The sequence below is a fragment of the Rhinichthys klamathensis genome, unplaced genomic scaffold (assembly GCF_029890125.1).
Source record: "Rhinichthys klamathensis goyatoka isolate OS25496 unplaced genomic scaffold, OSU_Roscu_1.1 h1tg000626l_1, whole genome shotgun sequence".
NCBI classification, from domain to species: domain Eukaryota; kingdom Metazoa; phylum Chordata; class Actinopteri; order Cypriniformes; family Leuciscidae; genus Rhinichthys; species Rhinichthys klamathensis.
This window is the reverse complement of record NW_026607074.1, coordinates 412,198-428,230: the sequence shown is the minus strand read 5'-3', so window position 1 is coordinate 428,230 and position 16,033 is coordinate 412,198. Positions and strand designations below refer to the sequence as shown.

At 40.2% G+C, this 16,033-nt stretch overlaps 1 protein-coding gene across 3 annotated transcripts; it reads left to right on the top strand.

Annotated features, from left to right (window-relative positions):
* The first annotated feature begins 342 nt into the window (after positions 1–342).
* Positions 343–15,787, top strand: hrob (homologous recombination factor with OB-fold). 3 transcript variants are annotated; one of them, XM_056241024.1, is made up of 10 exons: positions 343–567; positions 683–736; positions 1,076–2,014; positions 2,217–2,300; positions 11,259–11,396; positions 11,865–11,973; positions 12,160–12,245; positions 12,530–12,649; positions 13,473–13,659; positions 15,516–15,787. In XM_056241024.1, exons 1-10 carry the CDS (start codon positions 538–540, stop codon positions 15,572–15,574), a joined length of 1,806 nt encoding a protein of 601 aa, XP_056096999.1. In that variant the 5' UTR covers positions 343–537; the 3' UTR covers positions 15,575–15,787. The 3 variants fall into 3 exon arrangements, with proteins under 3 accessions (XP_056096999.1, XP_056097000.1, XP_056096998.1); XM_056241023.1 differs by having other exon boundaries at positions 344–567; positions 11,256–11,396; XM_056241025.1 differs by lacking the exons at positions 13,473–13,659; positions 15,516–15,787 and having other exon boundaries at positions 11,256–11,396; positions 12,595–12,646.
* The last annotated feature ends 246 nt before the right edge of the window (positions 15,788–16,033 follow it).

The window sequence follows — 16,033 nt, the reverse complement described above, 5'->3', positions numbered from 1 at the left end:
ATGTGAGGTAGTTTTGGGGGGTTCGGGCGCATGCTCCCCCGAGAAAATTTGGATTTCTCGGACCTACAGATATGTGCAATTTAAGACTTTAGAAGGCCAAAAATGCCGGCCGCCTAATGTTTCGCTGCAGTTGCTGTACAAAAAAGGCGGATTCCATTCTGTAGTGATGAGTGCTGTTCGCATAAAGTTTAAATGAAGGTCTGGTAATTAACCTCGACTGAACGGACATCACTTTTTTTCTCAAATTACAACGTTTATTCCAAAGTTTTGTTCGCCGTATGTATACGTGTATGCACGCCTAGGACACATCCAGCAGATGGCGCTACTTCACTGCTGCTGAACGCGGCAACAATACACGTCGACTGCCTACGTCACGCTCGCCGTCCCTGTTTGAACGTGGCGGCGCGAGGTTGTGGAAATTAGAGATTATACAATATTGGGTGTTTTCCTTGTCTGCACATCTAATGAGAACACAACTTTAAACGAATAGTTGCATACAACAATAGTTAATGGTTGTCGTGTTGCATAACTGCTCTAATGATTGACGGAACAGACATGACAGCCACGGTAAGCTAACGTTATGTACAAACAGCTAACTTAACGTTAGCGTTTTTGTTGTAGGCTAAAAACGAATTATTGTGTTTTTTTCTTTGATGATATTATTAACTGTTTGTTTATACAGGCTTGTAAGAAATGGAAGGGGCTGTTCAGTCTTGGAGAGGAGTTTGATGATGAGGTTTGGAATTTACTTTTAGTTTTGATATGGGTTTAGTAACGTTATAGTTTACAAAACAAACAAAGTTTACATAGAATAAGATGCAGATATATAACGTTATATATATATATATATATATGTGTATATGTGTATATATATATATATATATATATATATATATATATATATATATATATATATATATATATATATATATATATATATGTATATATATGCATGTATGTATTTGTTTCATACATTACATAAGTATGTGTAGGCCTATTGTGCATACATGTGTATTTGTTACATTATATATGTATGTGTATAATTTGTTTTATTGTTATGGTTTTTCATCTGTAGGATTTGCTTGGCCCTGATTGGAAATGTCCATCAGAGCCCACATCTTCTACTGCTCCCTCTGTAGCTCCACCATCTGAGTCCTCGCATGTGTTGGAAAAATCCACTCATGTTCAGCAGAGACCTGTTAGCTTGTCATCAGGCCCTGGGGAAAATACGTCAGGATCTGGTTGTGTGGCGACTCTTCGAACCCCAACATGTGGCACTATCAATTCCCCACCAGACTTCTCCATACCTTGCCATCAGACACTTTATTCCCTCAGAGCACCTGCGTCATCCCTGAAACCCTCCTCTAACCAAATAAACCATCCACCACCAGCATCTCTCAGTGTCCCGCAGAGAGACCTCACTCCTCAGGATGACTTTGACGACTGGGATGTGGATCTGGAGGAGCTGGATAGCATTCCTCAGGTGGTTTCTGAGCCACAAAATATTTCTTCATCACTGGATAACATTTCACCCGTTAAACGAATGGGACATTCAGCACCAGAAGTGTCCTCCCATGGCAGGTTCGGTGCTACCTGCTCAGTGTCAGTTGCACGGCCCTTAATCAACAGCTCATTCGCTTCCAATGTCGAAGGCCCCAGGTGTCCATCTACCCCTGTGCAGAATCCAAATCACATGCGTATCCCCGCTACATTAGTCTCACGAGTCCCCAGACCTGTGACTACAAGGCCTCCAGTTGTGTCTCCTCGGTGCCACATGGGTACTTCATCACCGAGGACCCCGCTGCAGCCCAGAGGATCTCTTTTCCACTCTGTATCATCTGCTATTGATTCCTCTTCCACATTTACACCTCGTCCTCTCAACACACCCGTCCTGACCAATCACTTGGTCCAGCTGGTGTCTGCAGCCAATAAGACACCTCAGAGACCACAGAGCTGTATGATGACAACCAAAGCACGTCGTTTCCCTGGCCCAGCAGGAGCACTACCACAGCAGGTCAGCCAAGCAGCAATCTAGCTGATTACTGTTAATGGAACACAATATGTACTGCCCAGATCTGTTGTTTAGTGTATTGCAAGACTATTTCTCCCTAAAACCTGTTGTTTATGTTAATTATTGTACTATAGCCTGTAGCTTGGAGATTTCCTTTGTTTCCTTACTAGTTGCTTACAATATTCGTATTTATGTTGTCTTGTAGGTCAGTGGGGGGAGTCTTGATGATATTGTTGTGTCAGTTCCTCAGACACCTGCACATGGAGCGGTTGCTCGCCTAAGAAATGAGGTATGTGAATGTGGGACCTTCCGCATTACAAAATTACAGTCAATGGATTTGAGGCTTTGTGGGTCATTTCGTCTCAAATCAACCAGAGGCCCCGTGCTAAAAGTTGTAATATTGATAAAAAAAATTCTGGTGAAAGAAATACATAGTTGAAGTGTAAAGCTAAAATATAAAATGAGAGAGTAATCCACTATTTTGTGGAGAGGGTCAAAATAAAAATTTGGATTTGGAGTCAAATTACAGGGGGGTAAAATGACTTCAGAAAAATAACAGCATCATTATTTTATTTTTACATGGAGATTGGTTGGTCTATTAGTAAAAACTGTTGACTTTTAGCAATCTTTGTTGCATCATATGCCAACGGTGACAATTCAAAAATTTTGAAAAAAGCGCTTAAGTATTTTGCCCCAAGTTTGCATGCCTGTAACTCAAGAAATATTAAAGAGAACTTAATATGCTTTTAGATTCTAGTTCTTAACAAACTTTTCTTACAAAGTGGCTCTCATTTGGTTTTCTCCCATTAAAATGAGTAAAATTGAATTGAACCATATAGTGCCTTAAAAATTAAGATTTCAAAAGAAAGTTGGTTAATAACCAGAATCTAAAATCATATGAAGATATCTTTAATACTTTTTGAATTACAAGGAGATAAGCTCTGAAAAAAAAAATACCTTTGGCACTCAGACGGTTGTTCTATCTATGCAATTGTTTTGTTAAAAAAATGAGATCCATTTCTAGTTTCAACCGAGCGACAACCTTCCAGTCTCTCTCTTGAAGCCAATATGGAAGTGACTTAAACTGCAATTCATCGACTGGCCGCTAGAGACAGGCTCCTGAAGGGAGTCAATTCTATATATCCTCCATGTTAAAATGCCCAACTTTACAGCAGATTTTTTTTTACAGCCTGGTATAAAAATTGGTTTTGGTCTATACTATAGCTAATTATGCTCTTCATGAAAACTGTGAGGGGGGTGAATTTTTTTATAACTCATCCGTTTAAATTATATAAAGCCTTAAAGTTCTGCATAATTAAGGGTGTGGCCACTTGAGTGACAGGTGGATTGCCAATGCTGTCACTACTAGCCGATTGTCTGCTGTCTGTGGTCACGTTACTACCTCAGTTAATTCCTGCCGCTGAACTTGGCATCTCTGCCGTGTTTGTACTTTTTTTCGGGATTATTTCATACAATTTAATACACCCATTGCTTCGTCCATGCCTTTGGATTCCGTTTAGTATCGAGAGAACAACCAGCACTGTATTTCAGTTGGATTCCTCGTTGAACATGCACTAAATGGATGTCTGACAATTTCGTTTCTTTTTGGAGTTTTCGTATTTAAAAACGTCTATAGATATAGAGGCTATACTCGTTTTACGGTACCGTTGCTCTCACGGAACAGATACACTATGCTTATGTAAGTTACTGTCAGATGAAATCCTGCCAGCACAGGTGTCGGTGCTTTCTCCGTCCATGCAATAAATGCTTGAATGAGTGTGGATTTCTTGCGTATTTAACTGACTTGAACTTCTTAGGTAATAATATCTATGGTTTGACCCATCTGAGAGGCGGCCAAATCAGAAATTTTAATGGACTGAATAAAGCTCTCGACGAACTTGACGTGCGATGCCGCGCTGACTGACATGCACATAAATCACTGTCACATACACACACACATGCTCAGAGTAATATTGTAAGTTACTGCACAATACATTTTTAACTAGCAGAATAGTACAGAATCATGATACACAGTCTCACTTGTAGCTATGTCTTTTAACTATTATAATATTTCGAAGGGCAAAAACAGGGACACTAACTTTTGGCTTTACATCATTAACTGTCACTTAAGCGCGATGCCCTGTGCGGTCGCACACTTGAGCTAACTCGAACACGGCTGGCGTAGTTTCAGTAACCACTCGTAGGAGTGAGGACTCCTGAGGAGTTGGCTCCTCAGCTCCACCCACGTCCCGCCTCTTTGCCCATTTTCTGTTATCCGGGAGTGACGCTGCCAAGATGGCGACTGCCGACTCCGCTCACTTTAGGCTTCAAAAATGCTCTTCAGAAACCTACGGGTGACGTCACGTACACTACGTCCATATTTTCTTTACAGTCTATGGTTTCAACATTATTCTAGTTTCATGTTCTTCAGCTGTTCCTCTTTGAAAGAAAAAACGTGTCAACTGTATGAATGTGACCCACACTTGGTTTTTGACCTCTGGAAATGTACAATTTAACAATTTACTCCTAGAGCCATTTTGAGATCCCCAATGCCTCTGTAATTGAACCATATAGGGCCTTAAAAATATGGATACCAAATGAAAAGTTTGTTAAAAACCAAAATATAAAAGCATATTAAGGTATCTTTAGTACTTGAGTTACATACATGCAAACTTTGGGCAAAAACGTGTTTTTATCCCATTTTTGAACGGTCAATGTTGGCATATAATGCAACAAAGTCAACAGATTTTACTAATAGACCAACCGATCTCTGTGTAAAAATAAAATAATGATGCCGCCATCATTCTAAAGTGATTTTTAACCCCCTGCAATTTGGCTTCAAATCTCAGGTGTAAATTGTCATTTTGACCCCCCCTCTACAAAATAATGGATTACTCAGTAAATATTCATCCCAGACATTTAATATTTTGGCTTTCATCACTATTTCTGGTAATCTTTCTTCAGAAAAGAATATTAACAAAATCAAACATTTGAGCCAGGGAAGTTTCTGAATGATATTGCACTATTAAAGGTGCTCTAAGCGATGTCACGCATTTTTTAGGCCAAAACATTTTTTGTCACATACAGCAAACATCTCCTTACTATCCGGTAGCTGCCTGTCCCCTGAACACTGTAAAAAAAACGTGGTCTCTGTAGACACCCCAGGCTCCACAAACTGCGAGAAAAATAAACTGGGCAAACCTGCACCACGAAACATAAACAGTGTTCCAGCCAATAACCGATAAGAAGGATTTGGGGGTGGGGTTTGTGCGTGTACACGTGAAGGGGAGTGTGGAGGAAATGAAGAGGGAAGTTAGAACTATATTCTCTTTAAGTTTGATATGGGCGACACACGACCAAAGAGACGACGTTCCAATGAACAAATTGCAAAGAAGAGGGAAAAGGAGAAGGAACGCGCGAAGTCCTGAATTTACATTGGAAAAGCCTTCGAAAGGTGGCAAGAACTCCGCCGGCAGAAGGGCTTCCAATCCGACATACAGGTAGCTCTGTTTTTGCTGGACAGGTGGGTAAATCCATTTTTTTTTCTTTTTCTAAATGGACGTTCATGTTCGCCTAACCAACACAAGGTAGGGGGAGGGGATGAAGGGGGAGAGGGGGGGGGGTGTCTAGCTAGCCTCCGTTTTGTTTGACAATACTTCGTCAACAAGAAGTTACGACACCCAACATCGCTTAGAGCACCTTTAATGTTTAGTAAAATACAGTCATGTGAAAAAGAATATACACCCTTTTGAATTCTGTGGATTTACAAATCAGGACATAAAAAAAAATCATCTGGTCCTCGGCAGGTCTTAAAATTAGGTAAGTACATCTCAGATTAACAACAACACGTGTCACGGTTCATTCAACAAAATCTAGGCCAAAATGGAGAAGCCGTGTGTACATCCTTACTGCTTCCATAGGAATTAAGAGGGTAAGTAGCAGTCAGGCACTGCTAATCAAATGCCTTTGATTAACTGATCATCAGCAAGTGTGACCAACTCTATAAAAGCAGTTTGCTGCTCTGGAGCCTTCAGGTGTGTGTTAACACAATGCCAAGGAGAAAAGACATAAGCGATCTTAGAGAAGGAATTGTTGCTGCCCATCAATCTGGGAAGGGTTATGTGGACATTTCCAAACATTTTGAAGTCCATCATTCTACAGTAAGGAAGATTATTCACAAGTGGAAAACATTCAAGACAGTTGGCAATCTTCCCAGGAGTGGACATCCCAGCAAATTCACTCCAAGGTCAGATCATGCAGTGCTCAGACAAACTGCATAAAACCCAAGAACTACATCTCAGCCTCTACAGGCCTCAGTTAGCATGTTAAATGTTCAAGTTCATGGCAGTAGAATTTCAAAAAGACAGGACAAGGATGGCATGTTTGGAAGGGTTGCCAGGAGAAAGCTGCTTCTCTCTAAATAGAACATTGCAGCACGGCTTAGGTTTTGCAAATCTTCAAGACTTCTGGAACAATGTCCTTTGAACAGACGAGACCAAAGTGTAGATGTTTGGCCATAATGCACAGCGCCACGTTTGGCGAAAACCAAACATATCACAGCATATTAGCACAAACACCTCATACCAACTGTCCATCATGCTGATGGAGGGGTGATGATTTGGGCTTGTTTTGCAGCCACAAGACCTGGGCATCTTGCAGTCATTGAGTCGACCATGAACTCCTCTGTATACCAAAGTATTCTAGAGTCAAATGTGAGGCCATCTGTCCAACAACTAAAGCTTGGCCGAAATTGGGTCATGCAACAGGACAAGGATTCCAAGCACACCAGCAAATCTACAACAAAACGGCTGAAAAAGAAAAGAAACTGGCCCTTTCAAAGTCCAGACCTCAACCCGATTTAAATGCTGTGACGGGACCTTAAGAGAGCTGTGCATAAACAATTGCCCACAAACCTCAATGAACTGACGCAATTTTGTAAAGAAGAGTGGGCCAAAATTCCTCCACAACAATTTGAGAGTCTGAAAAAGTCATAATTATCATTTCAAGTTATTGCTGCTGTGCTAAAGGTGGTTCTACAAGCAATTAAATCATAGGCTCATAGGCATAGCCGCTGTACTGGTGTGTGGTGGGCTGTGGCTGCCGTCGCATCATCCAGGTGGATGCTGCACATTGGTGGTGGTTGAGGAGATTTCCCCTTTCCAGAGTGCTGAGAAAAGCACTATACAAATGTCACTCATGGCATCTCCATTTTGGCTTTATTTTTTATATAAATAATGACTGTAATGTCATGTGTTGTTCATCTGAGGTTGTATTTACCTAATTTTAAGACCTGTTAAAGGTATTGTAGGTAGGAATTTTATAAAAAAACTTTTTTCCAAATTTGTTTAAACTTTCTGTATATATCAATGCATAATTAAAATGTAAGTACTCTGATAAAAAGAGTATAAAAATCGAGTGAATCTAGACCGTTCAATCTGCACTAAACACAGCTCATTACTTCCATCCGGGACGAAACAAAGGATTGGCTTAGGCGACTGTCACTCTCTCGCAACCATGGCAACCACCCTTTTGCCACACAGGACCTGCCCACTTGCGCGTATCCGTTTGATTTGAGGAATTCAAGAGGCACGGAACCTAGGAATAGCAAAACAATGGCAGAGAAAGACCAATCAAAATTCACATATGCAGTTCGAGAAGACAAACCAGGCAAAAAAAGGAAGACAGTAACGTTACTAGAAAAGGTAATGAACAAAAAGTCTTTGGATAAACAACGAAATAAAATGCGTGTCAATATCGGCGTGGCTTTCCAGCGATGGCGAACTGAGAGACCTCAAGGGGCTGAAAAGTGACGCCTTGTGACGACCTCCTCTGCTTCGCCCTCGACCCCGGATCTGTCCTCGAGCTGACGATGCGGTACTTGTCTCTGGAGTGTAGTCCTCATCAGAGTCAACAATGCTTTCATCATGGAAACTCTTACATGCAGAACACCATATATGTTATGAATGTTACACGAAATTCATCTTCATCACAGTGTAAATGATGGCAATGGAAAAACGTGTATCATGCAACCTGTTTTTAGCTTTGCCTTATAGATAACTAGCTCGTTAGCGAATCAATAAATATATATTTTAAACTTTACCAATATCAATATGCTAGCTTGATAGTGAGTACAAAAATACATCTTATTTGTTTATCTTCATAATGATAAAGTTAGATTTTTTTATTACATGTGATTCTGACATGATGTCACTACATGCACTACGCTCCTTCCTCTCCTCTCGTCTCAGGTAAATAATGCGTCTTCAGCGGTCGGAGTCGCGCGTTCATGTGTTTTTGGGGCGTGGCTTTGGAAGGAGCCCAGAAGGGAGGGGGTGGAGTGAATGGAAATAATTAGCTGTCTTTAAAACAGTCGTGAGAGGTCTACAGACACTCGATTTTTATACTTTCTTTTTCAGAGTACTTAAATTTTAATTATGCATTGATATATACAGAAAGTTTAAACAAATTTTGAAAAAAGTTTTTAAATAAAATTCCTACCTACAATACCTTTAAAGACCTGGGCCCGTATTCATAAAGATTCTAAGAATCCTCTCAGAAAACTCTTAATTTAGCTTAAAAAGTTTTACGTAGGAGTCTTAGTTTAAAGGGTCACTTCACCCATTTGCATTAAGGTTTGTATTGTTAGAAACCCAGTCATATATTATAATGATGGTGGAATTTGCTTGTTTTTTTTCTGAGATGGGAGAAAAAAGGATTTAAGTGTTTTACTTCCGTCCTATCGTGACGTAAATATCGTCATTTTGCGTCACGATAGGACGGAAGATAAATTTCATTGCATATTAAGAAAACTACAGCCTTTAGCTCATTATTATTCAAGGGCGTGGGACCCACTCACCCCACCGGCCTATTACAGATCAGTGGGTGGGACTAAACCTGAAGAAACTAAACTATTAATCCGCCATCTTGCTTGGAAGACAGCAAGCTAAGCTAACAAGCGCTCAAGTAGTTAGATTTACCATAATGCCTGAATTTACGACACACGATATGGAAGACGAGGATTTTGAAAATCTTTTGCTCGAAACTGATGTTCGTGGCTATTTATACGAGCCACAATATAGCGAAGAGCAGCTGAGGCTGATGGAGGAACAAGAGGCGGCGGCGTCGGCTGCGTTTTTGTGGGAAGAATGAGACGGGAATCGGCGAACATTTAAACATTTTAATAGTAAAATAAACAAATACAAAACAAAAGTATAAGCCAGCAGCCCCGCACTGCTGGCCACACACAACAGAAACAAAACACACCATAAAATCAGGCCTGTTCCTCTCTCGATCTGCCCTGTCGCTCCTCGTTTTATGCGTCCGCTCCTCGGTGAGAGACGCGAGAGAGACCGGTGCGTCTCACAGGTGTCGTTCATTATCACTCACGCCAAGAAGGAAAAAAAGAGTGGGTGCTTCTCAATATCCCTCCTCGTCTCCTCGCTCCTCCGTCCTCCATCCTATGACCCGGAAACCAATCGAGCTCAGCCATCTTGAAGGACATCTCAATTCTCTAATTGCACCGCGAGGAGTCGAGGATCGAGGAGTGAGGAGGCTTCCAGAGGAGCTATGAGTGAGGATACACAGGTGTACCCTTTGCGGAAGAGTTTTATCGACTAAACATGACGCACGTATCAATTCTCCTCCCCCTTCACATCTGTCACAATCATTTGAATTTATACTTTACTTATGCAGTTTACATAAACCACACATCACACATATTTCAACAAGGTATCTTGCTTTATTATTATTTATTATGAATTTCTTAAATAAACAAACTTTAACAACATAAGGGCAGATCCTTTGAGCGCTGCTGATGACGCAGTGAAGTGACGCTCGAGTGATCAAGTATTCCAATGTATAAAAAAGCTTTAATTCAATTCCTCCGTCCTCGTTTTTTTCCTTGCAGCCTTCCCTCGCGTCCTACAGGGGGTGGAGCTGAGACGCGAGGAAAGGAAACGAGGATGCACAAATAAGAAATGAGAAGCACCCAGTGATTTTATGTATAGGGTCTATTCTAAGCCTTCACTTGAAATTACATGCGTCATTTTTCCTATTTGAGCGTTCTCTCGCTCTCACACACACACATCATATATGTGTATATAAATCCTTTTTTTTTATTTACCATGCTGTTCATTTCCTATAAGGTATTTGGTTGGCTTAGAATGATAACAATTTTTCCACTCTTTCCAATTACACTGATTGCTGGCATATCTATTTAAGTGGTGGTTTGAATGTTGGTTTTAATGTAACAAACATGGAATCAAAACCAAGAAGGACGAGAAAGCCAGACTGGAACAGTGTTTACTGTTAGCCCACTTAGTGGATGAACACAAGGCCATCCTTAAAGGAAAATTCGGGCCGGGTGTCAATCTATAGCGTCTTATTAACTCGCTGTCATCATCCATTGTCTGCAACACATTTCTTCTCCCTCTTCGTCTTTCTGCCATTTCTCCTCTGCTAAAGAAACTCTTAAGCCTCTTAAAAGTCCTGGTTCGTACTCCTAACAGCTTTGACCTTAAGACCTCTTTTAAGGGTTAAGATGCTTTCTGAATTACTTTTTTCTTTACTAGGATATTTTCTTTAATGTTAAGAGTAAACGCCCACATTTCTAAGAATTTTCTTAGACTTTTGTCACTAGGAGCTACTCTTTGCATTAAGATTCTTAATGAATACGGGCCCAATGATTTTTTTTTATTTGTCCTGATACGTAAAAATAAATGAATAAATACTCTAATCTCTAATATCACTGATTTATTCCCAGTGTATGGAGACCCAATTTTTACACCAGGGTCCCTTATAAAAGGAAACACTAAAATGTGTATATATATTTTTCATTATTATTATTTATGTATTTGTTTAGATGCACCAATTCTGGCTGATTTAAAAGAAAAGACAACTAAAATCAGTCATTTTATATGCTACAGGTGAATTTAGGCATCACAAAAATATAAAAATGGATATTCATTTTTTGTAGGCATCATTTTTCATTTAACATAATTGTATTAGATGATGGAAGAGGTCATCTAAATGAGCATCAATGTAAAATCCAATTTCAGCCAATACCAATCAATTAAAACATTATAAAATCGGTCGGTAATTGAAATGATATATATTTTCTTTTTCTTACCCTTTTCTTTTTTTATACACTGACTGTACAATTGTGTGGATTCACTGACGCATTCACTTTCTCACACATACTCTCAAACTTACACTCATCATCAGACAGTGTGTCCATTTTTCTCAGCAGGTCTCCAGCTCTCAGGTGAGCGAGGAAGAGGAGTTCAGCAGGGGTCCGTGGGCAGTGATGAAGTCTGAGATGGGATTGGACGAGAAGAACCCTTCTTGCTTTCTGCATTTGTACAGTGTTGTCATGGTTCTCCGCAAGGTGAGCTACTTGAATCTCACAGCAAACTGTGTATTTAAATTAGATTTTGAGTGTTTGTGCTTAGGATAGAACTTTGTTAGTTTGCAGATTTGTTCATTTTATCCAGATTTGTACGATACATATTTGTATTGCTTTGCCTGAAGTGGAAGTCCATGACTATAATCAGGACAAATGAGAAGTTTCGGCTCCCTAAATGATTAACACAAACATAATCACTGTTGTCATCAGTCACCTTAAAGTGATTATTAATGTAATTTTAATGTGTTTTGCCCAGTGTGTCATAACGATCCTCTGCTAATGGTACACGTGTGTTAAATATTCATTAGGCTGACAAATGCTGATTAGCTTTTCACTTGATTCATTACCAATGGCCTTGAGGCTGTGCTCCAACTTATGTTTTTTCTTTTCTGTTATTCTCTTGTTTTCTTTGGTGCTTATTTGTGACTTAAATCTCTCTCACTCCTCCAGGCTGCTCTCAGGCAGCTAACTAAGAATAAGGTTCCTAACATGGCTGTTGTCTTGAAGAGTATCACACACACGCATGTAGACGCAAAGGCCATCTTCAGAGATCCAACAGGTACGACAAATAATTAAGGTGTAATGGTACATTACATATTCATTCATACATCCATCCATCCATACATACATGCATACATACCAGGGGGTTCCTGACTGAGCTGGTTTTCCTGGTCTGATCGCACATATTTGTTTCCAGTAAAGTCTTTTTTGACTCGTCTTTTCCTGTTTCTTTTTCTCTCTGAAGGTGAGATGCAGGGCACAGTTCATCGTCGCCTGGTGGAAGACAGACAGGGAGAGCTCAAGACAGGAGCTGTGTTATTACTCAAACAAGTAACTATCTTTTTGAGCCTATTATAAACTATACCATGGACTAATATGCACTTAAGATTACACCAGATATTGTTTTACTTTACTCATTACTATTGTAATATATTACTCTGAGCCACGGCTTAACATATAGCACATGTTGAGCCATAGTGCTTATGTGGGCATTACAAGATCAGGCTCGCTATATTTGCAGATCCCATTGTGCACTATTCTCTATCATTTCCAGTCCTCTACTGTGTGTCTAATAAAGAGGCAATGAGTCCATAGATTTCCAATTATTTTTAAAGGTGGGTGTGTTTTCACCATCACACCGAAATCACTACCTGAATGTCACACCCAATAACCTTCTCAGGATATACCCACCTGATGGGGTCTTCCATAACTCCCAGCCATCCCACCCTCCACTGGTGAGTTGCCTTGTTCTGTTCCCCTTTCTATGCATAAATTTTTTATACCGTAAAACTTCAAATAATAGCCGAGTCCCAAATAGACGCCTGTCTCTTTTACACGCCTGGTGTGGCTGCAGGTTTGGGTAAATAATGGCCAGGTCTGTTTTTTAGTTTCGGGTTGTATTTAATCTTCTAAAACCCGTCAGATCGTCCGCTTTTTGGCAGCCGCCAAAGCAAATTTTTGTCCCGCCAAAGCCTTTTTTGATCGGTGAGTGATGTAGAATAGAATGACTGCTGCGCTTGACAGGGCGCGTTACGAGCAGAGAGAGAGAGAGAGAGCGCCCCGGCTGCGCGCGCGCACTCTCACGTCTTCAAACAACACAAGGTCTGTTTTGCTCTCTCTCCCTCTCTCATATTAATCAAAATCAATTGACACGATAGTAAAAGGTCGGAAGAACGCAGTTTCACGTGGAGCATTTGGAGATTTTTTAGAGATTAGAGACCCTAGGCCTATACTCAATGAACAACATCTCAACACTAAATTATAAAGGCCGGTCTCATATAGACGCCTGTCTCAAATACAAGCCGGTCCAGTTCGACGATTTGGGAAAATAAAAGGCCGGGCTATTATTTGAAGTTTTACGGTAATTCTGTTTTAAGTCTTTCTCCAAATTGAGTCCAATTTGGTGCTCTCCAGCATTTTGCTTGTCTGTTGTGGAAGTACCTTTACTGAGGAGATGCTTCCTTTTCCAAAATGTTTCTCTATTAAACTATTTGTGTTTTGTCTTTATCATTTGTTTTGTTTTCATTTCGCCCTTGTTGTGCCGTGTACAAGCAGGAGTTTGCATTGCGTAGTGAACCCAGCAGGCCTGCGGGGGGCCCGGTCTCTCAGATGGTGCTCCACTTTGATGACGAAGATGAAAATACAGTTGAGGCTGCTGATGGTTTAGACACTGCAGCTGGCTCTAATGAGCTCTGTCAAGCATCTACAGTGTTGGGACCAACAGAGGAGACAGCATGGGACACAGGTGTGTATGTTGGAGTTTCGTCAATTAAGCAATATCACACAAGCAAGAGTGCTGTTGTAGTCACAAAGCGATGTACTGGCTGAAAGCTGATCTGGAACATAGTATGTGAGTGGAGTGGAGCGACATTTCTTTTCCCTGCACTAAGTCTTCTGTAAACACTCCAGCTTTGCTCCAGGTTTTTTATTTCCACTGCTGAGAAAATCCTGCTCTGGGGTGTTTCATGTTCTTTTACGCTGAAGCGCTGAGCGCCCGGCGTTTTTTACTGGCCGCCGAGAGTTAAAATGTTCAACTTTGGGTAAAACGCAGCGCTCAGCACTGTCACTTTTTACCCAGCCGTCCAATCACAGTGGAGGAGGGGCGGGACAAATACCACACCGACCAACTATCACAACATCCTTTCTGTACAACGACATCAACCAGCAGAGCAAACTGAACAAAATGGATGAAAATTTATTTTTTTAGTATGAAACAAATTATCTGCGAAATCAGTTACAAGTAAACTGTGCTGTGGATATTCTGTATCATAGCAACGAAACGTCTCAACGGAAAAAACGCTGCGCTGCTAAACGCTCTCAGGCGTTTTCAGCAGAGCGTCTAGCGTTTTCAGCTGGCTAAAAACGCTTTGGTGGACACACGGCCTAATGCAACAGTGGTTAGTTGCTTATTGTGCTCAAGAGCATGATCCACATGTTATACTAACAAGAATCTGTTCTTCTAACCACAGGTCATAAGCTGTAGTTCCAACCACACAAGTTTGCGAATGTTTGTTGAAACTTTGTTTTGGGGAAACACTGAATTGCTGAATGAACTGAAGCGGTAACGACAGAATTTTTAACCATAGTTGTCTAACAATGGTTTTGGGAAAAACACCCCTGCCCTTAGCTTTTCTGGAGTGATAGGGAAACACAAGCGTGTTGGGGAAAAAAGTTCTTGCTGCAGGAGGAAACAGGCTTTCACCAAAACCCTCCCACACTCACATACTCTAGTCTGGAATTGCACAGACAAGCAGAGTGATACTAACAGTACTCTTGTCTTAGCACTCTTGAAATGGCATTTCACCATTTAAAATAGACTCAGAACAATCAATTGGATATTTTCATAAATTTACATTTCATTGCATCAGTCGCATGTTAAAAGGAGCAGGTATGAAGTAACTGAGGAAATGGATCTAGGCTGGATGCCAGACTGCGTCTAAATGGAGGCATTTTGCCAGATCCATTTAGATTTTGTACAGAATTTTCTGTTACTGACTCCTTTCTGACCCCTGATTGACTCAATACTTAAGCTAATTTAAGTCCTATTCAACAGTCTTGACATTTTAAGCAGCATTGAGGAGGAAAACAAGAGGAGAAATCGTGCCGTGCTTAAGCCAGAAAGCTTTTGATTAACATCCTTAGAAAAATTGACCATGGATTTTTCTTTAGTATCATTAATGTTAGGGACTGTGAAGGTCTGTCAGTCCTAGGATGACCTGATGTGATTTATATATATTGAACAAAATTGAGCATATCGTGATAAATTCTTGCTTATCGCACACCCCTAAACTGGATTAATTTTCATTCAGAAATTTGTCACATTGTTTCCGCTTTATTTGAACATACAATATGAGTTTTTCAGATTAGAATAATGCAATTCTCTCAGTGGCTTTTAACTCACTAGACTCTTTAGATGTTGCAACAAAAAATGTTTTGTCTTCTAAACAGTGGGTGGTATGCTGTGCTCATATGATCTGTTTGAAATTAGATGGGAAAGATAATTTAACTTCTAATTTTCAGATGCTCCATTGTCTTTGAACTGTGGAGAGAGTGCATGCATTTGAGTATTGATCTTTGTATGTGAATGTTTCTTTTCTAAAGATGACCTTGACGAGCTGCTCGGGGAGTTACCTGTGGAGTCATATGATGGATTACGTTGATCGCACAGTCACTTAAAACAAAAAGTATAATTGTAGAACATGTCTTATATTAATACATATTATGACAACAACCACTATTGAACAAACAACACCTACTAAACAAAGACTTCACTACTTTTGTTTAGGTTTTGTGTAAACCTTTGTAAATATGTACATAAATCACTTGTCTCATGCAAAGATCTTTAGGAATAAATTCCCGATGAGACCCGTAAATGACGTGTTCACTTCTTGAGTCTTGCTGACAAATGCAACATGCTTTTGTAGCTAGTATTAGATGTGTATAAGGATGGTTTTTAATTATCCTGAAAATAGCCAGTAATCTGATTTAATTTTGGCAAGCTTTCCTTGTGAATTTAAATCAGCCATTAAGGCTACAGTTTGCCAGCTGGATTCCTCCTTGAAGGTCTTGAATGGCGTAATTAGTCAATTTTGGTGTGCTAGCGGAGTGGCTGGCATAAT

Excerpts from the sequence above, each read along its gene's own strand:
- hrob (XM_056241023.1), top strand. The coding sequence starts at position 538 with ATGATTGACGGAACAGACATGACAGCCACG. Across the intron at positions 737-1,075 it reads GAGAGGAGTTTGATGATGAG|GATTTGCTTGGCCCTGATTG; the intron begins GTTTGGAATTTA and ends TTTCATCTGTAG. Across the intron at positions 2,301-11,255 it reads TTGCTCGCCTAAGAAATGAG|CAGGTCTCCAGCTCTCAGGT; the intron begins GTATGTGAATGT and ends CATTTTTCTCAG.